The sequence below is a fragment of the Pseudomassariella vexata genome (genome assembly GCF_002105095.1).
Source record: "Pseudomassariella vexata strain CBS 129021 chromosome Unknown BCR38scaffold_4, whole genome shotgun sequence".
NCBI lineage: Eukaryota > Fungi > Ascomycota > Sordariomycetes > Amphisphaeriales > Pseudomassariaceae > Pseudomassariella > Pseudomassariella vexata.
Genome location: NW_024467959.1, coordinates 834,333 through 858,668, shown reverse-complemented (window position 1 = coordinate 858,668; position 24,336 = coordinate 834,333). Strand labels below are relative to the sequence as shown.

Genomic DNA, 24,336 nt, shown 5'->3' with positions numbered 1-24,336 from the left:
AGACCCCTGTTGCATGCTCATATTTAGCGGTTGAAGATCCCACAACATGGTCTGTGCTCGATGATCCCAGACAGCGCATTACTAAGCTGAATGATACCGCGCTAGGGGGTGACAGACATGGGCGGCCCTGCAGGTGCCCGTAGGGCCATGAAGCTTGTTGCTTGAGGCTCGGAGGCCGTCTCTGTAAAGAAGAAAAATTGCTTTGTTATTAAGCCGGGGGGATATCAACCAAATTCGCCGCACAATGCTCTTATATTTCATGCCAAGTCATCACAAAGTACAAGCCCTGGTATAACATGGTTATTGTTCGTTGATCATACCAGTGCGACCATCGCAGTATGAACCCCAACTACCCTCGATGGCAAAATCGCCCCGTAAAAACGCCATCAAACCATGAAACAGGCCCCCAGATTTGTGCGGAAGAAGCAAACATCGACAAATATCGGAACGACAGCTTCTACAAGAACTTGCTGGTCAACCCGCCCAAGATCATCTTCCGTTTCTGTTGACTGGCCCACTTCCCGGCGTCCTCTGCCCACTTCTGGCTCGAATCCGCTGCGTTATCCATGGTATCGCTCATGAGGTTCAATTTTTCAGTTCGCTCGTTCAACTGCCTGGTCAAGTAATCGCCCCAACCTTCCTGGGCGCCCGCTCTTGCCGCCGTCGTAGGGCTTGCCGGCCCAGCACCCCCGCCTCGCAGTTCAGCTGCGGCTGCAGCCATCATGCGTTTGCTGGGGGGCCGTTCGGCACCGCCAATGAGAAGGTCTAGGTCTGTAGGCGAGACGTATTGCGTGCCAGAGAGCCACTGCACGTTGGAGATCGTCGGTCTCGTGGGGATGCGAAGCTCGGGGTTGATGAGAACGTCGGCCGTATTCTCGATTTCACGTCCAGCTCCCCACACGTTCAGTACCGCAAGCTCGGATGGTCCTGTCCAACAGAAAACGGTGCCTTCCTCGGTGACAATCGACTCTGTACCACGGCTGCCGTCCATCATCTTTAGTGGAGCGCTTCCAATCTCCTTCAGTCCCGGTAAAGAAAAGGCACGTGCTACCCGATCCCCAAAGACACCGACGAGGGCCATCCCCTGGATGTCAACTTCAGTCACAGCGGCTGCGTCGCACAGGTAGTCGTCAAAACACTTTGAAGCCCCCTTAGCAACTGCTGGTTTAAAAATGCGAGCTTCCGTTTGAGTGACTACATCGTGTTAGTATCCGCCAAGTAAAAATAGACGTGTTGAGCATACCAACTACAAGCAGCCCGTTTACCTGCTTGCCCTCGCGAAGACCAGCCACTGTTTGACCTGTCGCATACGCCAGCTTTCCCGTGTCCGCTACTATTGGACATATCGCCACGACCCTGTCACTCAACTGGCTCACGCCGGCTGGCCTCGCAGTGTAGCTCTGACCAGATGGCAAAAGGGCGAAGGTAATCACCTTGCCTGTATTGGTCCCAACGAAACAGCAGATGCTTGAAAATTTGTCTCCGTCGAGTGTCATGACACCGAACTCGATTTTGACCGGCCATTCTTTGGGAGGTGGTGCGTATGAATGACCTCGAATGAAAGAAGACCTCTTCTCCTGTTTGGCAAAGTCGACCATGGAAGCCTGATAGATTACTGACGGGCCCCGCATATCTATGATACTGAAGAAACCACGGTCGGAACCCACCGCGATGAAGCCGACTTCAGAAACTTTGACGACAGTTATGGCGCCCTGCACCATTTCGTACAAGCGGATGGGTTGAAGCCCCTGTTTCAGCGCTGGCTCGGCCCTCATACTGATATCTGTAAGACCGCCGGGATTGGGATCTAGTTGTTGATTCTGATTGCGGTCAAAGAACCTGTTGCCGTCCCAGCGATATATGACGACTTCGCCACCGCTCGTCCCAACAGCAAACTCTCCAGTACTTGAAGCCATGCTCATAGCAGTGATGCTGATGTCTTCATACCGGTTGAGGGCTCTCGCAACGTCAACTTGTAGTTGAGTGGGGTTCTCGATCTCGTCATCATGCCCCACGTCCCAGATGCGCACAGTGCTGTCTGCATGAGCGACCTGAATGATACACCGTCCCTCGAACCGCCGACGGGGCCGAGAAGCCTCTTTCCCTCCTTTGAGGAGTGGTTCACCCTGGTTACGAATTTCGACCATGCCTAGCCAGCTTCCCCGATCGAGTGTCGACACTGCAAACTTGGTCGCAAATGGATGGACAAAAGACACAGATGGGTGAAGCTGGTTGGTTGGAGAGATGGGGTACCCGCTGGGAAAGCTCATCGTCAACAGTTCCCCGGAAGATAGCAACGTCATAATGGCAATGGGGTCCTGAGCACCAGCGAAATGCGGGGAAAATCGTGGTATCAAGAAAAAGTCCGTTACCTCGGCACCAGGGGGGGTTTCAAGGATATTTTGCTGCTTCCCTTTGCAATAGTCAGCAAGTATTTGCCAGGTCGATGTTTGGTAATTTGGAGTGACGCCTAGATCAATGAACGTCAATCCATTTGCAGCGTTATCGAGGGTCTGACCACCTGCAATGAGAAGACCACTGTCCTCGGGGTTCTGTTTACAGCACCACGCTATCCGGATATAGGGGTGTTTTGGCCTCGAACCTCCGGGATTCGGAACCGGTTCGTTGATTTTCATGTCATACAGTGTTCGGGCCATCACCACCCGACCATCCTTGGAGTCCCAGAAGACCAAACTTCCATCATCATGTGCTGTGAGGATGAATGTCCCCGTAGGGTGCCAGACAGCGTGTGTCAGCCTGGGTTTTCTCATCGCGTCCACGGCAGCCGTGCTTCCACCTGGCGCTCCTGGAGGAACCTGGTACTCGAAAAACTGGGTTGCCTTGTTTTGCTTGAAGGAATACAGGACAATACCGTGGGAATATGCAATCATCAACTTGCCAATGTCCCGCGGGTGTAGTTGCATAGAGACCATTGCTACAGCCCGTGCCTTGGAATCCTTTTCACCCCAATAGTTGGGCAGGCGAAGTGGTGACATGCGCTCCCGATCGAGATCGTAGGCGAAGACCTCCCCATTCTGCATTCCCAGGAAACACCAGTCCAACATAGGGTCCGTGACCATGGAGGCCACTACGCCCGGGGCGCGGAAGCCAGCTATCCGGCTGCCTGTATCCAGATTCCATATTCCAACTTCGTTCTTCGTGTCGAGACTCACGAGGCGATGGGCACAGAACTGTAACTGGGAAAAGGAACACGGTCGTGGTGGAACCAAGAATTTGTGGACTCGAGTTTGTCCATACACTTCGATGCGACCCGATCCAAACTTGGATTCTGTTGTCCCGATGGCGAGCAGCGACTGGACAGGTTCATATGCGATGCATCTACAAAAGAGCGGTGTCAGTACGTGACTTGTATATCTGTTAACCCAAGGAGCTCGCGTGCCTGATCTGAGAGTTGATTCCATAACGGGCCCGATCATCTGGTGCGAAAAGTTCCGGGAGAATGTTAGCTGACAGGTCATTCTGCATGCCAGCCTGCTTCCCTCGCAGAAAGCTCGCCATATTGTTGTTCGTGACGTTGGGAAATATGTTAAATGGTCGTTGGTTTGGGCGGCTGCTTCGAGACTCGCCGGAGGTTTGTCTATCTCGTTGCAGCTAGACGTGTCGCCAGACGCTGCTTTGGTAAGTAGCTCCAGGCATTTGCTTCTTGGAAGACCCTCATGCGATTTGGCGGGGCTAGGTCGACGTCATGTTGGCGGGGATCCAAGTGCCGGTGTGCCGGGCGCGTGTGGTCCGTGCAATCACCTGGATCCTCCAATCTCAGATTCGCTTTCTTCAGGGCTGAATCTTGCGTTGCTCACCAATCTGTAACCCGAACGACGAAGCATAGAGACCGCACGTTTAACGGCAATCAAGCCTCAAGCACGAAATATGTTTTTATTTTCGTTTCATTATAAATGCAGGCCGTCCCTCCGTCACATTTTGGTATCAGCCACAATTGACGGCCGGGTTGTGAACGAAGGTATTTATTTACGCTTCGAAAGCTGACTTGACCAGCCACACAACCTGCAGCCTCCCTAGGCGTTGGGTGCTGTCAACTTTTTTCCCTGCTCACTTGAGAGACATGTGCAGCTGATTCGACAACACCCGGACGACAGACACGCTCAGTTTTACTTGTCTCTTCTCTTTTCGGGTTTGTTCGGCCAACGACCGGGCTTCGAACTCAATCTCGAAGCATATAGAATTTTCCCATCGTGCAAGCCTAGGGTAGGATATTGGGATTAAGGAGATCTCCTCCAATTCGTCTTGGGAATTAGTTATCGAGAGGCGGTTGGTCTGTTTGAGAGCAACCTGAACCAGCATGTGGCCCAAACCAGGGCCCCTGCCGCTCTACCCGTCGTGTGCAACCGGTTCAGACTTTCAGACCAACCACGATCTCATTCGGAGTCGGGCGGTGCCTAACACTGTAGGAAGTCATCAACTATAAAACCCCACTTCGCGGGCTACCTATTTCATTGGTCGTTGATTTCCAGGGGCATGGTAGGTGTGTTGACTGAAGGTTTGCAGGTAGTGATGCAGCTCCTATCGTCTGCTCCTTCCTCATCGCAAAACAACTGCTGTTAGTGAGCGGTGATTACCAGAAATGATCGCACTCTCCTCAACCAAACCTTCACTCGTTTGCATTATTTTTCTCTCGATCAGCTTCAAACAAAATACTTTACTGCGACTTCTTCGTTTCCTCCTGCATTGAAAGCTTCTCGGGTTGGTTTGAATCACCTGGGCATCATCAACCTTGTCTTCACGTAACGTACCCCACGGTCCAGTTGAACACTTCTTAAGACCTCGTACAATAAGATATAAGTTAATTCAACTACAACGTGAATGTACACCGAGCTGGCCATGACACCGAGCTGGCCACTTTCATGCGCCAACGCGACCGGCCAACTTAATGTTTGATTTTCTCAACAACCAATTATGGCAAAGTCATACAACGAAGCAGACTTAATGCTAGCCCTTCAAGCTCTCAAAAATGACCAAAAACTTAGTCTCCGACAAGCGGCAAACGTACCAAGTCCCCCGAAGCACCCTCCAAACGCGTAAAAACGGCGGCTCGCCCTCGTACGGGCCGAGTGCGCTGAGCTTCGAAAGGCAAATAAGATGCTAAGCCGGCGCCGGAGGACTAAAAAAATGCAATTACGGGAAGGAGAATCACTTATTTTCCAAGAAGGACAGGACCTACGGGACTCTAGGGAGTTGGCGACGCAGATACAGCAAGAAGAGCGCCGAAATGGTGGTCGCGCAAAGCGTGTTGAAACGCGCCCGAGGCGCTGTGGTATTTGCAACGGGACTGGGCATAATGCGCGAACTTGTAAGATCGCATTGCCATCTTCTGAAGAGGAAGATCCAGAGAGTTTCAATTGATTTACGGCGTTGTGGTTTTACTATCGTAAAATTTCTATGCGAGGTTATGTAAGGGTGGCCAGCTCGGTGTACATTCACGTTAGGGCTAAAGATCAGTGCCGATACGTATACTTGGAGTGGATTACTCGTAATTACTGCACTATGAGATTAGATGAATCGTAGCGTATTATATACTATTTCAGCTAGCCGTACTACGTTCTCTTTTCCCTAGACTCTACTAAACCCCGAAGTAGTATATTGTGAGTGAATACGTACCTTAAGTAGGCGCCGTAGTTTGAATACTAACCCCTGCTGACTGTCCCCTCGAAATGAACTAATCTACTTATTCCTGACCCCTACCTGAAATTCCTAACCCCTGCTGACTGTCCCCTCCCATCATTACACGTTTCCGGCCAAGTATCTCAAGAATATCTTCTTCCGATTTTCTCTTTTTACCCATCTTAGACAACTTCGACAATCGTTTATGTTTGACGACTGGTCGGAGGGCGGCAAGGTTAAAGTCGACGAGCATAACGCGCTGGCGCTCCCAGTTCCAGAGTATGTTAGGCTCGCGCTCATCATTATGATCCACCCCCTCGCCCCACACGGCTCGCGACGAGCGCTTCCGCTCCGTCGCTAAGTCCGGCACGTTTACATCCGCTGCCACCTCGCCGGCCCACGACATCAACATCATGTGAACGACACAGGCCCCGCCGGGGAGGACATAACCCCAGGGCCTGGCCAGGTTGATGATCCCTAGGTACACCGGGACCACCTCGCCTTGAAGCCTTTCAAGCTGCGAATAAACCACGCTCTCATGTTGCAAATATTCAAAATGGACCGACTGCGTCCCCTTGCCGACGAATGTGTAGCCATACTGCGCTAGTTCAACCTTGAAGAGTGCCCCTATCGCCCCAATCTTGCCTTGGAGACCGTAAGGGTCTAGTGCGACGCAGTCTCGATACGGGTTTCGGCGTAGCCGTTCCCCAACTAGGGAAGTAAGTTTGCTAGCGTTAATAGGGTGTCGAGTGCTGCTTGCGGCGGTGCGATGTAAGGACACGTTAGGGCAATTCTCGTCAAGATCCAATCCTCTCTTAAGACCTAATAAGCAAGCCTGCGTACAGTATTGCCTAGTAGGTGGAGAATCAGAGTCTGATGACGTCCCCTGATTATCGTCCTCGGAGCTGCTGCTCGACGGCCCTTCCTTCCGCTTGTTCGCACCGGTGCTTCCCGGCATTCTTGGCAGAGCTCGGGAGGGGCCGTCGTCTTCATCCTCGTCATCGTCCTCGTCATCTCTTTGAATCGCCGTAGCGTCTTGGCAGGTCGATCTTGATCGTAAGGAGAATTCTCGAGCCGTGAGTTGTATGTTCGACTTATCCTCATATAATGACCCAGCTGTTACCTGCGATGATGGCGCCGGTGATGAAGAATCCATGTTCTCAGCCTTGACATATTCCTCCGCTTCCTTGTAAGGTTTCGGCCAAATTTGTAGTTCTGATTTTGCTTTCTCGACAGCTTTGCTGAGCGCAGGTCCTTGGAGAGCGTCGGATCTAAGAGCTAAGAGGCAGAAGCTTGCTAGTTGAGCTACTGCGGTATAGGATTCCTTAAAATCTCTATTTCCGCCAGTCGCTTCTTCATCTGGCACACAAAGGTGATAGTATAATGTCCGTAGATCGTCTTGTCTGATGTGAAGGAAAACTAAGGATTTGCCGGCTGTGATATAGCCATACGCAACCCCACATTGAACCATGTAATCAGACACCTGTGTTAAAGCTATAGCAACTTGTTTATCCGCCTTATCTCGGCCCTTTAGTTCAGGATCCGTTCTGGTTGTATCCAAGTTAACCCGTTGAACGACCTCCATAAATAGCTTCTCCTTGATAAGAGCTGACTTGAGATCTTCGACCGTAAGTTTATGGGCCGCCTTGTAGTCGTAAACGAAGACCAAATTCAGGTCACCTCCCAGGTGCTTGCGGATGCCCAGCCCGTCAGGGTAGCTTGGCTTCTCGAATTTCTGCTCGGACGCGACTCGTTTGCTTGGTCCAGATCGCCGTCGGCGCCCCTGTATTTCTTGGCCCTGCTCCGAATCTCCGGTCTGATCGACGTTGCCCTGCCGCTTCAGTTCGCGGCTATTGTTACTGAATCCTAGCTCGGTGAAGTTGAACGTCCTGCATATGTAGGGATCGGCTTCGACTAGCTTCTGGAATATCTCGCATACAGGTGATTCGATCGCAACTTTCACGAAAATGTCGATGTCTTTTTCGGTAGCTACCGGAGCCCGGCAGACGACCTTCTTTTGATGGCGGGTAGCAATCGATGGAGTAAGTAATCTCTTGTCACCAAAGGCCCTGTTGATCTCGTCGAAATGGTCTCGCTGGAGGTCGGTAAAGTCGCTCCAACGACGAAGCCACATGGGGTAGCGCTTGTCATCGACTCTGGTGGCATGTCCAGTGGAAGATAAGGACTTGTCGGCGATCCGGAGAGCTTTGAAAATGTGAAAGTGGCAGTCGTGTAGATACTCTCCCAGCGTGGTCTCTTGGACCTGGAACCTGAGCTGTTCCTCTCGCGCCTTTGCTTGTTCTAGCTCATGCCGGAGTCGCTCGATTTCTCCAAGATGTTCAGACATGGCAAGAACCGATGGGATGTGCAGACTTCGATCAGTCTCACGTACGTCGATTTCAAGATGAAGGGGAAATGGGAGTCATCCGGTAATGGCAATGCTGCGAAAGGCAAAAATGACCCCTCGGACACCACGTGATTTATCGAGGCTTGAAAATTATGGGTACTTTTTCAGGCACCAACTTCTTTGCTCTATGACAAACACCGACCCCTGCTTCTGCTATCATCACTTCACCAACAGCAATCCACTCCAATGTCGTCAACATGGCATCTGGAGGCAATTGCAGGGCGCTGCGGCTGCCAATGACAACAACGCAGGCGTATCGACTACGCGCTGCGCAGTAGCTCACGGCCTCTCTCTCGGCCTCTCTCGGCGGCGTGAACTACACGACTCCATACGACGCCGTGGTCGGCTATTGCTCCACGATTTCGGATGCGACCAAAGAACGTCCCGGCGATGTCGACTTTGCCCTCCGCGCTGTTCAAAGCTATCTGCGATTGTTTGACGGCTAGAAGCTGTTGAATCCGAATGCTGGAGAAGAGCCTAAAGTCTCGGCTGTGCAGATTCTCATCGACGATGCCAGCATTCCGATGCGGCCTCAGTTCGGTAAGCGTGCAACCTTGATTGAGTTTTCATCTCGTCACATATCAACTGACTTTTATTTGTAGCAGATTGGGGTCCCAAGAACACCGGCGTGGAGCTGCCCGAGTCGAGGGTCAGAATGCCATCCGTTTTACCTTCCGCGATTCGAACAACAACAACCTTGTCGACGAGCTTATTCCAGAGGCGGCCTATAACGTCCTGTGCTTTGGGATTAACAAGCCCGGTGCTACGGAGGGTGAGTCCGCATTCTATCTCCGCGTTGGCTCGGCACCTCATAATTAGGCAGAGGACCTAAGTTTGAAATGGAGCAAGGAATGAATGGTTTCGGTTGCCATGAATAATCTGTTGGTAGCTACATATTGCATGCTCAAAACAACCCCTGGTGTTCTCTTCCCATCGGTAGGTGGCTGTGACTTGCCAGATAAAGAGGAAGTTCCTAAATCTGCCTCATATGTAAAGGCTGACAGTGGTGGAAATTTCGGGAAGGTATAGAATATCCTAGGGCTCTGGTTTGCTGCCAAATTTCCCATTTACTTGACGTAGCATCGCCATCAAGTGGGTGCACCGCCTGCCCCCTCATGATCTATCAGGTCATCAACCCAGGGATCACATTGGGTCAAGGATGCTGTTGGTCCCTAGTGCTGCAACCAGCAACACGTCGTCGAGATCATCCAGGCCTTCACTCTATACTGGGAGCGCCTTGGGTCATTAATCCACCTAAGGAAACTAGCAGACATTCCAAAGGATATTATCATTCAGACTGTAGACCACCTAGCTATATTTCCATCTTGGATATTTATGGAAGGCAATCCACCCATAGCGTCCTCCGTACCAGACAGGTTAGTTCGGTGTAGGTTTAAAAACGTAGAGAGATTCGCTCCTCATGTGGCGAGGGATGTGCTAGGATCCTAGTCGGTCGATCCGAAAGGCTCTCCTGATTAGAAGCCCCCTATAAAGCACAATGTCCCCTATGCTTGCCCCCTTTTCTCTTAACTTTCTTGACTGATTTTAACGCAAAATGGCTTCTCTTGAACGTACGGCTAGCGGCCAGCCAGGTTTTAGCCTGTCTGAGCCTACCACAGAGTCCCACACCCACATCCGGGACACCCCCACATATGGGACACCCAAAAATGCCTCATCAACACCGCTAGCCTCTAACTTCAACCTCTTCTTTCTTTACCAATATCGATTCAATTGTTACGAAATTTTACGTACATCTTCTTTACACTAATATGAGTCAATATACCGAAGATTATATTTATCGAGCTCTTCAAGCAATAGCTACCGGTCAAAGCTTCCGAAAAGCAGCATATGAGCATGGTGTCCCAAGGTCTACTCTTTCACGACGGATTCAGGGAGCCCAGTCAAGAGATATAGCCTTCGCTGACTACCAGAGGCTCTCTCCAGCCCAGGAATCTCATCTGGCTGAATGGGTTCGAATCCAGGCTGCCCTAGGCCTCCCACCAACCCATCAACAGCTCAAAGACTTCGCCGAGCGTATCCTACAGATCCACGGAGACACCGAACCACTTGGAAAGAACTGGGTCCAGGCTTTTATCAAGATGAACCCTTCAGTCAAGGTCCAGAGAAGCAGAGCTATCGATTCCCAGCGTATTAATGGAGCCTCAGCTAATGTGATCAGGCAATGGGTCAAATACCTCGCTTGTCACGCCGTGCCAGGGGTTGCAATCCTTGCCACTACGCCACCGTACCAGATGTCTTCACCAAAAGAGACCAATACCAAAGTCAGGGACTTTGGTATCTGCAACCACTTATCAATCTGTTCAGACCAGTGTGGGTCAATCACGTGACAAACCGTCACATCGCTATCCCTGAGATCAAAGCTATTAAGGCCTCGAATCGATACAACATGGATAAGACAGGTATTCTAGAAGGTAGAGGATCAAATTTTCTTGTTCTAGGATCATCTGAGACTCGTTCTATACGGAAGAAACAGCTAGATCTCGAGCATGGACATCTCTTATAGAGTGTATCTCTGCGACTGGTACTGTACTACCCCCACTTGTGATATACAAGGGAAAGTCTGTCCAGCAGCAGTGGTTTCCTCTGGACTTGACTCCATACGAAGCCTGGAGGTTTACAGCAACAGAGAATGGGTGGACGTCAGACTCTACGGCTATTGAGTGGCTACAAAAGATCTTTATTCCTTTGACTCAACCAGAGGACCCTGAAGAGACTAGGTTACTTATCCTAGATGGGCATAGTAGCTACGAAACGACAGAGTTTATGTACCTCTGCTTCATAAACAAGATACACTTGCTGTTCTTGCCGCCACACACATCCCACGTTCTCCAGCCTCTCGATCAGTCAGTCTTTGGACCCCTCAAGGCAGCCTATAAGAAGGAGCTTGGTTACCTTGACCGATGGGATACTACTACTGTCGTAGGGAAGAGAAACTTTCTCCTCTGCTATAGGAAGGCACGTCTAGCAGCATTGACCGCTAAGGACATTATCAGTGGATGGAAATATACTGGTCTCTGGCCTTCGAGCATAGCTAGACCCCTTATGAGCCCCCTGCTCCTTGAGAATACGTCAGCACCAATCAGACAGCCTAGTCAGACTTGCAAAGGGTACTCTGATAGTAAGGGTAGTCAGAACTGGGCGTTAGAGACATCAGCAGTAGCCTGTTCAACGCCTAAGAGGAGAGATGAGCTCCAAGATCAACCCAGCTTATTCAGCAAGCTTGATAGTGATCCAAATACCCAGCGGCTACTCTTTCGGAAAGTTCAAAAGGGCTTTTATGAGAAGGACTACCAATTAGCTGTCGCACAGCGAAAGATTGAGGCAATAGAGGCAGAGCTTGAGGCTAGTAGGGCTAGGAAGCGGAGGAAGGTCAAGATTAGCCCAAACTCGAAGTTTACTAATATCAAGGCTATTCGGAAGGCTCAAATCGAGGCTGGTGAAATTGAGGATAGTACAGATGAGTCTAGCGAGTCTGAAAACCTTAGTGACGGTGAAAGCTGTACTGTAGTCGCATTAGAATAAGTGTAAAAAAAGGTTGAAGTTAATGGTTATAATATACAGCATCATTTTTAGGACGTCCCACATGTGGGGGTGTCCCGGATGTATGTGTGGGACGTTATCTATCTTCGGGATGGTGCAGTACGGACTCAGGAACTTATGGGAGCTCCTCAGTACCTCGGAAACTAAAATAGTTTGTATCCCTGCCTCCTTCCTCGCTGAACTGCGCGAAACATGCCTTGCCGATCTCAAAAATGACGACGACGACGGCAGCGATCCCCCCTTTTTAAGCGACGGCGATATCATCTGCGCCTGGTGGACCCGCCTCGCCATCTCGCACTTGCCTTTTGACTCCCAACGCACCGTGGCCCTTAACAACGCGTACTCGCTTCGTAAGACCTTAGAAGCCGACCTGCTACCCTCGATTGATAAATGTTGCGGTTACCTATCCAACGCGGTTGGTTTCCTTACCGTACTGCTACCAGTGCATAGCATCAAGAGTAGGCCACTTGGCCACCTCGCGAAGCAAGTCCGGCGCTCAATTGAGGAACAAGGCACCCGTGCCCAAGTCGAGGCATCGATGCATATGTGGCGCGGCTCATGGGGAACTCTGCCGCCGTTCTTTGGGGATCCGGGAATGCACCAGATTACCATCTCCAATTGGAGCAAGGCGTCGCTGTTTGAGACGGACTTCTCCGCTGCTGTTGTCGCTGCTGGCTCGAATGATGTAGAGGGGGGCACAAAAAGGGGAGGTAGCAAGACAAAGCTGGGGAGGCCAATGTATGTACAGAATGCCCAGTTTGGGATCTGTCTTCCGAATGCATTTCCTATCATTGGGAAGGATGGAGGGGAATTACTGGATGTCGGAATATTTGAAACAGGGCCTTTGGGGGAAGATTGAAGAGCAGCTCGCAAAGGCGTAGGAGGAGTCCGAGGCAAACTTTCCAATCCTTCAACGTGATCTGCAACATTCTTTGCATCGAAAACTCTGTGGCCTTAACTGATGTCGGCGAAGAATATCCTTCTGGTTATCCGGCGAGGTCAATATGTGCGTATTCTTGTCACTCTCTGTCGACAGCCCCCAAACCAGCATCGGGCGCAGAGATTCTGCCCACTCGCACCGTCTATTTCGAACGTCCCGTACTTCATTGAAATATCACGGGACTGCAGCTTCTTGTCGTCGAAGCCTCTGTCCCAGAGTAACTTGGAAAATATGTTCTCATCTACAATCTTGGATGAAAGGTCTGCGCAGCCGATTTCGATAGCTATCCATCCAATATTCCTTAAACAGTAATAGAGCCATAAATTTGATTCTTGCTCTTTGTGTAATACTTTGAATTCCATCCACAAGGTCGCCTAAGCTGACTGGATGATCACAACCACGGACACAACGCTCCATATCCTCAACCTGCGACTTGGTCGGGTTTATTAGGTTGATCTATTGTATCTATCTCAACGGAGATGGTGAAAACTCCCCGATTTAACTAAGCCGACTGATCTGTGCAATAGAGTGTATACGATATTTTCATGCTATACCTGTAGAACACGGGGGGTTGATTTGTTGTTTCTATTTTAGAGAACAAAGTAACATGCCAGTACCAGAAAGGGAAGGACGAACCCAGCCAGTTTTAAGATAAGGAATCTCCAAATGACCTAATTTGGATAAAGGGTGATAAGTATGCGGAAAGCTAGATCGAGTCAGACATATTTTCCGTCGCCAACGAAGCTTGGATTGTATGTAATGAATTTGAGAAATGCTATGCAACTGGGAATTATGCAACCATAGAAACTTTTTTCCTACGAGGTATAATGCTTATAAGTAGGCTTGAATGAAATTATAAATGCGCTAAAACACTGCTGTTCATACATAAATGAGGACATGCTGACCGAATTTGAGTATCAAGACCCATCGCATCCGCATTGCCCATCTGGAAACGTTGGCATGGAAACTACAATACACCCTTGGATAGGCGGTAAATAAGCTGACCACAATGCGTGAGGAAACAGGAACAAACTTCGGTCCCCAACTTGATCCGGCGACAGATTGACCTTGAGAATGAGGATTAATGCAAGAAACACCATCCAGAATATCAACGCGAAGATGGCCCCTAGTAGCATCTGTACGGACCCTTGAAAGATTGGATCCAAATATGTTTGCGTTGCTTGTTTGGTCGTTGGATTTGGTTTTGGTTGTTTTTCGAATATTTTGGTCATTAGGTCCGAGGCCATGTCTCTCTGCATTGCTTGATCGGTCACGAGTTGTGATTCTGTTTCTGTCTGTGTTGCTTGATCGATTATTAGATACGACTCTGTTTCTTTCTGCGCTGCTTGTTTGATCATTAGGCTTCGATGGGCCATGGGGGTTGGTATAGATTCCCGCGTTGATCCCGGGCCAAATGGCCACGTTGTTGGGGCGGTCGCTGAGTGCTGTTTAGCTTCCCTGACTGCTTTTGCCAAGTCTGTCTGTATTGTTGAATTACGTATTGCAGATGGTACGGTTTCCTCCACTTGTTCAGGGAAGTCTGTTTGAGTTTTTGAGCTGGCTACTGGATATGTTGCTGTTTGCTTCACGGACTCAAGGAGGTCTGTTTGCACCACTAAGTCGCTCGTGGTATCTGGTATGGTTTCCTTGGGGAGCAGCTCTTCATCTTCGGATGAATTAACGGTCTCCATTAGAATCAAACTTTCTTCGCTGCCTTCATCTTCAATGGGCTCCTCGGTAGGGTCTTCGACAACTTCTTCGACAGGAACCTCGCCGATCTCCTTAAAGGAGGGTTCTTCTTCTGTACCAAGCACTTCGACGAGTCTCCCGGCAGCTGGCTCTGCTTCATGTTGCTTCTTTTCGACAGGCTTATCTTCTTTGGGTTCTTCAACATCTGAACGATCCGCGACGTGCGTTCCTCTGACCTCCTGGAACCAGTCATGGTATGTGATTTCCTTGGCCCCAATTCGAGCATCCGGATTGTATTTGAATATCTTGCGGAGCAGATTTGCCAGCGTAGTGACTTCTTCGGGTGGGGGTTTGTAGCCGCAAAGTTTGTGTAGGCAACTGTAGTCTCGCTTGCCAAATTCATTCATGGGCTTTTCCCACCATATCCGCTCCCTGGAAAGATGAGCTTCGATTGGATCGGAATTTCCAGAAACCTGTGTCAAATTAGCTCTCGCAACACCTAATCTCCCAGAAGATAGAGTTACGGGACCCATATGGTCAGTTGTCTCTGTGGTTGACTCGGCATCACTCAGGACTCCTAGCAGTTCCATGTTTAGATCTTCTAAGGTTCCGTTCATTTGCTCGGCTGCAATTTGTCTTTTCTTTTGGAAGGCGGACCTATAAGGCTCTGGCAAGGCGCCAAGAAACACCTCCAGGTTTTGGTTGTCATCCCAATTCATCCCTCCATGCATGTGACCCAGCGTGAATCCAGATCGAAACTGGACTATTGTGCATCCCAGTGCCCAGATGTCACTCGCGGGACCCGGCTTTCCGCATTCATATATAATTTCTGGAGCTGCAAATTCCGGTGTAATCGAGTTTTTCGGTGGATCCTTTGCCAGGAAAGCATCCCCAAAATCAGTTATGCAACATTCTCCCCTAACTGCAAAGCTAGCAAGCGAAGTTGCCTCCACCAGGTACTTGGGTGCATGTAGTTCAAGCCTTTCCTCGGAAATAACTGTAACTTTCCTTTTTGTAGGTTTACCAAGCCGCTCCAGCATGACATTCTTTCCAATCTTGGAGATGTGTATTATACGTTGCAGCAAGTTGGGGGGACGCAAGTCGCCGTGACATAGTCCGTTGCGGTGCAGGAAACCGAGTCCCTCCACGGCCTGGAGAATTGCATTCTGGTCAAGATCTCCCTCCAGTGGTTTGCTTTCAATTGGAGGACCTAAGGCTGGCATGACCAAGCAGAGGTGTCGCCCATTGGGACCGGAAAGCCAAAAGTGTTCACCCGGAAGGTAAACATGGTTTTCTTCGAGTTGTTCGACGGTGATGTTAATAGACTTGAAATATGTGGCGGCTTTGATTTCGGCGACATCATCCCTAGAGGCGTCTGCGCGCAATATCTTAATTGCTTTCCAGGGCCTAGCTTCATCGTTTTGATCGAAGCAGAGCCATACAGTACTAAATCTTCCAATACCAAGTTTGTGGAAAACTTCAAATCGTCCGTTAAGGGTATCTTCCAAGTGCACGGGATGGTATCCGCCTGTGACGTAATCCTCAATGCTTTCGACAGTGTCATGGTCGTCTATCGATTGCCTCGACTTTTGTGGCGCAACCGAATACAGTTTCTCTGGCGTTTCTTTGGGTCTAATCGAATACATATTCATTTTAAAAAGTTCTTCAACCGGCTACTTTGTGGGAAATGGAAAAGGTGTGTTCGTAATCCTTAGTGTTGATGGACTCAAAATGACCGGCAGAGCCATGTATGAGAATACAGATCTTCAATCAAGGTGTCTACAGAATCAATATCATATTAATTGGAGGTATAAAAGAAGTATTGGTTATTAAGACAAAGCAATCAAAAAGTCGAGGACGAAACCGGCATATCGAGTAGACAGGACACAAAGGCGGTCCAACACAGGATGCAAACTTGCCCAACTAGTAAGTTGGCACAATGAGGAAGTCCATAATTGAATTCATATTGACAGCTGCCGTAATTAAAGTCACACACCAAACTCTTTTCGATATTTTTCAATCGTTGGTATCCATTACAGTGTTAATTAAAGTTATTCTAACTAGGCACCAAGTTCAAACGCTGTGCAATGAGTGCTTCCAATGAATTACCTTAAAGGAACACACATAGAGGACCAAGCAATGGCACACTTGCGCGGAATAACCAAGTCACGTCTATTTACTACACTAGAACATCACGATATTTCACATCATTCCACCTTTACTAGCCGTTTAGTTTCCTTGACTTTGAACACTACTTAACTACGAAACCCGATTTTTCCGTTTGAATATGCAATATCATAGAATTGAACACAAATAAAACGCTTATCCAGGTCCTATACAAGGAAATTACCATCTTACCACTAATATAGACTAGTGTAGAGACGGGAGAGTGTGTGGGAACATGAATATGGTGTTTGGGTGGTTAGGGCACCGCCACTCGACTAACGAGTACAAAGCTTCAAAGATAGCCAACCTAGGGTCAAGGTCGAAAGGTTTCCAATCAGCAACTTGAAAACTCCCGTGGTCCATCACCCGGCAATTCCCGAACGGTAATTATAGACATTGGTTTGCTCGTTCTCGTGCGTAGAGATAGCGGGCACTTTCTCAAGCTTGCTACATATAGTATTGGTGCTTATCGAATTTTCTTCATTGCCCTCTTGCTTTGTGACAGAGAGACTTGGTTATGTTGCGTAGAGTTCTCCTATCTGGGTACTGCTTTCAATGGTCCGTGGATCTTTATCCTCGAACCACTTGTGCTTCAAACGTTCGTTCCAAGACTAACTTATGACAAAGAACCCTCGTAACAAACTAGATCATATGACTTGCCTTCAAATACAGTATGCTACGGCGAAGTGAGCTCCATCTAATCCAACTAAAGACATCTTACTTATACAGGTGCGGAACGGAGTTTGTGGGCAATACTTTTGAGATAATCTTTCGGTTCAGTATTATCAGCATGAATTACTCCACCGGTCTCACTCTTTAGTAGTTCCCGAAACTTCCCCAGACCTGTCAACCACGTATGGAGGGTCTTCTTTGTACTGGTCATACCTGTAAGCAGCACCCGTGTGATCATCTCTCAATCCTTTCTGCCCAGCACCGTATATTCTCTCTCGGGCAGTCCAGTTGACGGACCCGTCGTCCTCACTGGGATACAAGCCCCTTTTTCGAAGCTCCGGGATCAGTAACTCCACCACATCTTCAAATGTGCCAGGAGTGGTGACGTATCCCAGGTTGAACCCGTCCAAGTCACCTTCACGGATCCACCTACACATATCGTCTGCAACTGTTTGAGGACTACCAACACCGAGAGGCCCTAGACCACCAATGCTCGCCTTCTGCTCGATGACTCGGGGGGTCCATTCGGGGACATCAGGACTAGTCGTAGTGAAAGAATCCAATATACTGCGGACTTTGTGAGCCTCCGTAGAGTCAGCCGCGGTGACATTCTGGTCAACTGGGATCTTGGAAAGATCAATTCCAGTCCAGCCACTGACGAGCACCAGCCCACCAATAGTCGATACATATTTTTCCAGCTCTTTCAGTTTCTCCTTGGCTTCTTCGTCCGTGCGTCCCAGAATAGGGGTGTAAGTCCCAAAGAACTTGAGTGATTTCGGGTCCCGGCCCTTTGCGGCCGCAAGCTCTCGGATCTTCTGGATCTTTGGACGAAGGATTTTTGGAGAGTGAGAACTCACAAAAATCCCCTCTGCGTGCGTTGCGGCGAATTCGGAACCAGCGGGTGAAGTCCCAGCTTGAAAGAGAAACGGGGTCCGCTGAGGCGAGGGGTTGACAATGTGGCGGGAGTCCAAATTGAAATATTTGCCGTGGTGGCTGATGTTGCGGATCTTGTCGGGGTCAGCGTAGCTGTCGTTTTCGGCGTCTGGCGCGATGGCGTCGTCTGCCCATGAACCTTCCCAAAGTCTATTTTCATTGTTAGTATATGTACAGAAGTTTGAGGGTCAAGAAAAGCTTCCTTGTAGAGAACCCGCAGATATTCATCAGCTTGAAGATACCTCTCGTCGTGGTCGATGGGGTTTTCCAGGCCGATTGCCTTGAATGCGGCTTTTTTCCATGAGGTGACAATGTTCCACCCGAAACTACGAAGGATTAGAACTTGACATGGATTTCGTGGTCTGGATTCGTCTTACCGGCCTTTAGTGAAGTGATCGAGGGTGGAAAATCGCTTGGCCAGCAGAAACGGAGGCTCGAAAGATGTGGAAGCCGTGATAGCGAAGGAGAGGTTCTTTGTGACCGCTGCCATGGCACTAATTGGCTTAAGTGCGTGTCAGTAATAATAATACGGGGTTTTAAGGCATAAAACCATACAATAGTGGGATCCGTCACGGGCCATTGTGCAGCTCTCCTGATACAGTTATGGAGGCTCCCCTCGTATGTGTCATAACCGCCATACGTGTCAGCTAGAAAGAGAGCATTGAAGCCGCCTTTATCTAATAGCTTGGCCAGGTTGATCCAATAGTCCAAATCATGTTTGGTAGTCGATTTGTCGACCGGGTTCTGTCATTCTTCAGCAATGCTTTTTGGTAAAGCTCGCCCTTGGAACCAACCTTCCACTGGCCTAGTGAGAAACCCAATTAGCTAAGTTAGATGAAAATGGTATTCCGAGGTATTTTAACCCACCTGGGACTGCTTACCTGGGGACAAATGGCCGATGGTCGACATATCAAACGCATTCAGGAGGATATGTTTCTTTCCTTCGTCCAGGGGATGCTCCCCCTTGACCGATGATTCTTGGCGACTTGGCTCCGACATGTTTGATGGCGCGTTAGGTCTCTTCTTCAGCCTCAAGTGGTGTGGAAGTGAAATACAAGGCAAGGATGTCCGAGATACTTCTTCCAACTTATACGTTTCTGTTGATTTTTTGTCGTATGAAGACACCGTCATTTCTATGCATGGGGAAAGTTGCGTGATCTACGAATTTGATGGTACCATCCCGACTGCGGACGCACTTGGGTTGCGGGGAAATTGCAGTGCTCAGATATGTACCTGGTCTCTTCAGAAAGACATCAGAATCACCCCAATGAGCTTATAGTGGTGCCATTGAACATAGATTAATTATGCTTTCTCGTTTGGGCTCGCAGATTAAACAAGTAGAAAACTATCATTCAGGCGAACGTAAATTTTCAAGAGTAACATGGGCGAGGGGTATATTCAACCAAAAGTTCATTTCGGAGATGAGATTATTCACAGAATTTGCACACATGCCCCCGATACGTAATCTCTATTCATACATATGCAAAATCGGTTCCCCTCCAATGATGATACTTGCAGACTCTACTGTGTAAAATATACTACTTACAGCCACCGCCACTTATCTTTTCGCTAGTCTTGATCTAGACGAACCACCCACATAGCCTTTGCATGAACTATTTGGACTGACATCCTTTGAAGTACACCTCTAATTACTGGGTACGTCACTAGCTCGAGCTTGAACGGACGTGTGCGTCTCACTTTTGGCCGTTTGAGGAGATTTTGTGGCAGGAGATGGGGGGTCCAACTCTTCAGCTTTATTATTCCTGCGACGTGTTAGGATATACTTTCCAATCGGCAGGGCGGTTTCTTACTCGACACGCCTGACATAAGCCTCCAGTATATGTGTTGCCACGATAAGTGAAACCGCACAAGAGAGGCAGAATGCAAACCCCTTGCGGAATCGGGGCACTTCAATCGTTGGAAATACGAGTAAAGGCGTCCACGCGGTGGATGACTGGGATATGGCGTTTATCAAGACCAGTGTAAAAGACCTCTCAGCCGGCGAAGAACGAAGCTGAGTGTTCACCCATCCGTGGAAAACGCTCGACATAGCAGCAGATGAGTAGATCGTCGAAAAGGCGAACCAAAGAGCAGAATCGGGGACTCGCCAAATGACGAGGATAATTAGGCCGATTGAGTTCCAAATGTGGGCAACCGTGATAGCCCATGCCGGTCCTAGGACAAGGTCCGAGGCGAAGCAGATGAACAGGGTGTAGAATATGCCTAACCCAGGGGCAATGGTGCCGAGCTCATTGACGTGGGCTGGAGTGTACCGGTTCAGACTTTTGATCCAGAGGAGGAACGTCCCAGTACTTGCGTGGACCCCAGCATTCCAAAACAGAACATCGACGAAAATGATGCCCCAGAATTGTTTCTTTAGAAGTATGTGTCGAAGGGTGCTCAGCTTGAACTTTCCATGAGACCGATGCCCGGAACGTTCCAGTCGTTTCCGCCCAATATCGATGTCGCTTTGTTTCAGAACCTTCCTGTTTGGTTGGTCTGGAGTTCCGGGGATTACGAAGTAGCCGAGAATCCCAATCGGTATAGTGATAAGCGCACAGATTATGTACATCCATCGCCAACCTGCTAGACCTCGGATTCCGTCCAGTCTCGCCGATGCACCCGCTTGAATAAAGCCGGCAGTTAGAGTGCCAAGTGACAGACCGACGTAAAAGACTCCCCCGCGGCGACCAATTTCGTCACCTCGATACCAGGATCCTGTCATAACTGGTTAACTCTGGAATATTCTGATAAAATAATATGAACACGAACCAAACACATAATGCATTGCGGGGAAGAAAGCAGCCTGTGTGGTAGTCAGCTCAACTGTTGTTTCAGAATGCGATATCAAGCATACCTCGAACCAGCCCACGAGAAACCGATAGGCGGCCAACTCAGCATACGATTTAGTCCGGTATTGGAGCAAGGTGAATATGCCCCAGGCAACATCGAGAATCGGGATTAACCAATACATAGGAACGTAGGTAAACAAGAACATGAACGGAAGTTGTCCGACAACTGCCCCAATCACGTAGAAGGTCTGCAAATGCACCAGTTCGTTGCCAAAGAACCCGAGGTCTTCCTTGAGCCCGGCGACATAGGCATTGTCTGATATTTTTAGTCTTTTGAATCCGAAAAAGGGGAAGATGCGTACTCAGGTTAGACTGGTCAATGTACTTGACCCAATACGATAGCACAGCATACGGAATGATGAGAGCGTCGATTTTGAAAATAAGACGCCGTTCTTGTTTTGTGTCGGAGTCTGAGTACCATTGGATCCTATGCCACTTCTTTTGCTTTAGATCCGACATGTTCGCGATAATGCAGATATGCGGTTGCACTAGAACAGGAAGGCAGCTGGCGTGAGCATTTTAACGTTGCACGATATCAATGTATTGGGATCCTTCTCAATGCCACAAGCATAAAGTGCCGTTCTCGCAGACTCTGCATGGCGTATCACAGGAAACTGGTCACACAATAACAGTTGCAATTGAGGTCATCCTGAATCAAGTATGATGACAGCCCCGGCTACCATGTTTAGGAGACATCCTTACTGGAGATAAGCACCCCGCAGTGAAACAATTCCATAATTCTAACCCAACCGGGGATATCCCAATTGCGTCAGTGGACCTGCTGCTTATTGTGTGGAAATGGGGGGGATGACGTGCTCACCCCACCAAAGAAGGAATAGGGATAATGCACAGCGCCCAGCACTGGCTGCATGGCATGAACTAAAGCCGTTTTCGGGAGCCATAAGAACACAACAGTAATACATAGTGGCATTGATCCCAAGTCCTTCCCAGCCAAAGCGTCTCATTGCGATATTCAGTTCGTCCACTTATAGCAAAAATGACTGCAGAGGCTTTGGGTGTTGACTCCGGGGGGTCTCCAATCGAACCTCATCTCAACGGCACCAAGAAGGAGGCGCGAATCAATACAAATGGTGTTGAATCGTTGACGCGAGGGCCCAAGGGTGCATATCCGCGGTCGACTCTGAAGTTGGACGACCGGCATATTGACGAACCTAGGGAGATCAGAGTGGCCATGATTGGTGCTGGTATCCACGGGATCATCGCAGGAGCTCTGCTTCCGGTAAAAGTTCCGGGGATAAAACTGACGATATTTGAGAAGAATGCTGATGTGGTAAGTAGTTGCTCCTAATAACAATCAACATGTCTCCTACTAACCAGTTTACCAGGGTGGCACATGGTTTGAAAATGTGTACCCTGGGGTTCGCTGCGACATTCCAGCTCATGTCTATCAGTCGAGCTTCGAGCCAAATACGCAATGGACCGAGCAGTTTGCCCAAGGTGCAGAAATCAAAAAATACTGGCAAGGGGTCGCGGATAAGTACGGCGTGTATCATCATCTAAAGCTGTCCCACCAGGTTGAAGGTCTGCAATGGGACAATGATGGCTCAATTTGGAAAATCGCCGTCACAAACCTCAACACGAAAGAGACTTTTGAACATGAGGCAGATTTCGTCCTCACAGCCATTGGAAGATTCAATGCCTGGAAGTTGCCAGAATACCCAGGGGTTAAGGACTACAAGGGTCTTCTTAGACATGCCTCGCATTGGGACCCAACCTTCGACCCATCTGGTAAGAGAATCGCAGTTATTGGAATTGGCGCAAGCGGCATTCAGCTCACAGCCAATATTCAAAAGCACGTTGCCCACCTGGACCACTACGCCAGAAACAAGACCTGGATCGCCGCATCTTTCTCTGGGGATGAGACATCTATCGAGCCCATACCGATCGACCCGGTGCTTCGAGAGTCTTTCAAGGACCCAGCTGAGTACTTGAAATTTCGAAAAGACGCCGAGGAGAAGTATTTCAGGGGCTTCTCTGCCTGGTCCAAGGATTCGAAGCTCAACGAAGAAGCTCGGGACACGTTTGTAGAGCTCATGAGAAAGCGGCTGGCCAGCAAGCCAGAGCTGTTGGAACGGCTCGTGCCGGATTTCTCACCCCACTGCCGACGTCTGACCCCTGGTCCTGGCTATTTCGAAGCAATCACCGCAAACAACGTAGATTACGTGCAAGCTCCGATTCAGCGATTCACCGAAACCGGCATAGAGACAATAGACGGCAAGCACCGTGAGGCTGATGCGATATTCTGCGCTACTGGTGCCAATAGGGACATGGTTCCCCCTTTCAGAATCGTTGCGCACGGGAAAGATCTCACAAAGCTCTGGGCCGAGGGGGGCGAGTACGGGTTTCCGTATACCTACCTCGGGCTTTCCACTCCAGGGTTTCCGAATCTTGGGTTTCTGGGTGGGCCTAACAGTTCCGGTCGGTCTGGCACAGTTCCTCACGGGGCGGAGATACAGGCAACTTTCTATACGAAGTTGCTCAGGAAGCTTGGGCGCGAGGGCATCAAGACGATACAACCTTTGAAGGAGGCTACTGACGACTTCGTGAGTTATTCAGACTCGTTTTTTAATACTACAGTGTTATCAGAGAACTGCAGCTCGTGGTACAATGGTGGTAAACCGGGAGGTCGAATTCATGGATTGTGGCCGGGTAGTGCGACTCAGTTGACTATGATTCTCCGAGAACCGCGTTGGGAGGATTGGGAGTATGAATATTTGTCCAAAACAGGCAACAGGCTGGCCTGGTACTTCGGGAACGGGTGCTCCAAGAAGGAATTGGATCCAGAGGCGGACTTGACACCGTATCTGAAGGTGCCTTTGGATATCGATATTAGAGACATACATGAGAACTGGTGGAGTGTTCCTTGAGATTCGCCATAGGTTCAGTCGAATAGATCTACTAGAATACGAGTATTGCACTTCAATTGTGTATTCCTAACAGCTACTACTAATATGTCGGCACGTCGGTTTATAAGCTAGCAACCAGGGAACAAAATAAACGGAGCACTAGAATTGGAATAATATGGGATATCCAAATATCCTAGTAGAAGGCGCAACTTGGGTATTCTTTCTGAGTGCGCCGTTTGTTCGTCCTCTACTTGCTAGCTGGTGTGGCGAAACTTCACCGATACACAGTTCGTTCCATTGCCTTGTGTCCTCAGAGCCGATGCAGTCCCGCCCGTTTGCGAGTACCGTAGCTCTAATTTGCGGTCCGGAATCGCACGCGTATTTGACAGCTTAAGTTAACAGGGAACCAAAGCTTTCTATAAGCACCGAGCCCCGTAGCTCGGTTTTGACCCCAAGGTAGGGAAAAGCGATTGGCCGATAGGATGGCGTGCTGGCCACGGTACATTTCACGATCACTAATACCAGCATAATGCCACTAGCTCGATCCAGAACCCCGGTTCCATGTAACTTCAAGTACCTGTGGTTCGCCGCGTTTCTACAAATTTCAAGGCG

At 49.3% G+C, this 24,336-nt stretch overlaps 8 protein-coding genes across 8 annotated transcripts; 2 read left to right on the top strand and 6 right to left on the bottom strand.

Moving 5' to 3' along the window:
* Positions 1–40: 40 nt before the first annotated feature.
* On the bottom strand, positions 41–3,654 carry BCR38DRAFT_472665 (lethal giant larvae like, C-terminal-domain-containing protein). Its single transcript, XM_040862922.1, has 3 exons — positions 3,401–3,654; positions 1,244–3,339; positions 41–1,194 (listed from the first exon to the last, which is right to left on the bottom strand). The coding sequence occupies exons 1-3, from the start codon at positions 3,517–3,519 to the stop codon at positions 458–460; spliced, it is 2,952 nt and encodes a 983-aa protein (XP_040717821.1). The 5' UTR covers positions 3,520–3,654; the 3' UTR covers positions 41–457.
* A 1,830-nt stretch (positions 3,655–5,484) lies between these two features.
* On the bottom strand, positions 5,485–8,170 carry BCR38DRAFT_426345 (uncharacterized protein). Its single transcript, XM_040859757.1, has one exon. It carries the CDS (start codon positions 7,982–7,984, stop codon positions 5,702–5,704), a length of 2,283 nt encoding a protein of 760 aa, XP_040717820.1. The 5' UTR covers positions 7,985–8,170; the 3' UTR covers positions 5,485–5,701.
* A 134-nt stretch (positions 8,171–8,304) lies between these two features.
* On the bottom strand, positions 8,305–8,857 carry BCR38DRAFT_407197 (uncharacterized protein; the record flags this gene model as incomplete). The annotated part of the gene is made up of 2 exons (XM_040858139.1): positions 8,305–8,597; positions 8,635–8,857. 2 exons carry the CDS (start codon positions 8,855–8,857, stop codon positions 8,305–8,307), a joined length of 516 nt encoding a protein of 171 aa, XP_040717819.1.
* Positions 8,858–11,681: 2,824 nt separating this feature from the next.
* On the top strand, positions 11,682–12,860 carry BCR38DRAFT_509887 (uncharacterized protein). Its single transcript, XM_040864997.1, has one exon. The coding sequence runs from the start codon at positions 11,697–11,699 to the stop codon at positions 12,462–12,464; it is 768 nt and encodes a 255-aa protein (XP_040717818.1). The 5' UTR covers positions 11,682–11,696; the 3' UTR covers positions 12,465–12,860.
* A 1,616-nt stretch (positions 12,861–14,476) lies between these two features.
* BCR38DRAFT_337387 (kinase-like domain-containing protein) lies at positions 14,477–15,880 on the bottom strand (the record flags this gene model as incomplete). The annotated part of the gene is made up of 2 exons (XM_040855532.1): positions 14,477–14,644; positions 14,759–15,880. Coding segments are annotated over 2 exons (1,290 nt in total), but the record flags the coding sequence as incomplete, so codon positions are not given.
* A 1,215-nt stretch (positions 15,881–17,095) lies between these two features.
* BCR38DRAFT_522181 (HK97 family phage prohead protease) lies at positions 17,096–19,111 on the bottom strand. Its single transcript, XM_040865220.1, has 6 exons — positions 18,887–19,111; positions 18,800–18,810; positions 18,561–18,749; positions 18,383–18,507; positions 18,209–18,331; positions 17,096–18,155 (listed from the first exon to the last, which is right to left on the bottom strand). The coding sequence occupies exons 1-6, from the start codon at positions 19,002–19,004 to the stop codon at positions 17,210–17,212; spliced, it is 1,512 nt and encodes a 503-aa protein (XP_040717816.1). The 5' UTR covers positions 19,005–19,111; the 3' UTR covers positions 17,096–17,209.
* A 701-nt stretch (positions 19,112–19,812) lies between these two features.
* Positions 19,813–21,316, bottom strand: BCR38DRAFT_337902 (major facilitator superfamily domain-containing protein; the record flags this gene model as incomplete). The annotated part of the gene is made up of 4 exons (XM_040855568.1): positions 19,813–20,723; positions 20,778–20,811; positions 20,863–21,113; positions 21,160–21,316. The coding sequence occupies 4 exons, from the start codon at positions 21,314–21,316 to the stop codon at positions 19,813–19,815; spliced, it is 1,353 nt and encodes a 450-aa protein (XP_040717815.1).
* Positions 21,317–21,756: 440 nt separating this feature from the next.
* On the top strand, positions 21,757–23,788 carry BCR38DRAFT_426329 (uncharacterized protein). The gene is made up of 2 exons (XM_040859756.1): positions 21,757–22,148; positions 22,204–23,788. Exons 1-2 carry the CDS (start codon positions 21,855–21,857, stop codon positions 23,743–23,745), a joined length of 1,836 nt encoding a protein of 611 aa, XP_040717814.1. The 5' UTR covers positions 21,757–21,854; the 3' UTR covers positions 23,746–23,788.
* Positions 23,789–24,336: the final 548 nt, after the last annotated feature.

Coding starts and splice junctions, on each gene's coding strand:
- BCR38DRAFT_472665 (XM_040862922.1), bottom strand. CDS start 3,519: ATGGCGAGCTTTCTGCGAGGGAAGCAGGCTGGCATGCAGAATGACCTG. Junction 3,340..3,400: donor GGAATCAACTCTCAGATCAG/GCACGCGAGCTC, acceptor GCTCTTTTGTAG/ATGCATCGCATATGAACCTG. Junction 1,195..1,243: donor AAACGGGCTGCTTGTAGTTG/GTATGCTCAACA, acceptor AACACGATGTAG/TCACTCAAACGGAAGCTCGC.
- BCR38DRAFT_426345 (XM_040859757.1), bottom strand. CDS start 7,984: ATGTCTGAACATCTTGGAGAAATCGAGCGACTCCGGCATGAGCTAGAA.
- BCR38DRAFT_509887 (XM_040864997.1), top strand. CDS start 11,697: ATGGTGCAGTACGGACTCAGGAACTTATGGGAGCTCCTCAGTACCTCG.
- BCR38DRAFT_522181 (XM_040865220.1), bottom strand. CDS start 19,004: ATGTCGGAGCCAAGTCGCCAAGAATCATCGGTCAAGGGGGAGCATCCC. Junction 18,508..18,560: donor CCGTGACGGATCCCACTATT/GTATGGTTTTAT, acceptor CACGCACTTAAG/CCAATTAGTGCCATGGCAGC. Junction 18,332..18,382: donor GATCACTTCACTAAAGGCCG/GTAAGACGAATC, acceptor AATCCTTCGTAG/TTTCGGGTGGAACATTGTCA.
- BCR38DRAFT_426329 (XM_040859756.1), top strand. CDS start 21,855: ATGACTGCAGAGGCTTTGGGTGTTGACTCCGGGGGGTCTCCAATCGAA. Junction 22,149..22,203: donor TTGAGAAGAATGCTGATGTG/GTAAGTAGTTGC, acceptor CCAGTTTACCAG/GGTGGCACATGGTTTGAAAA.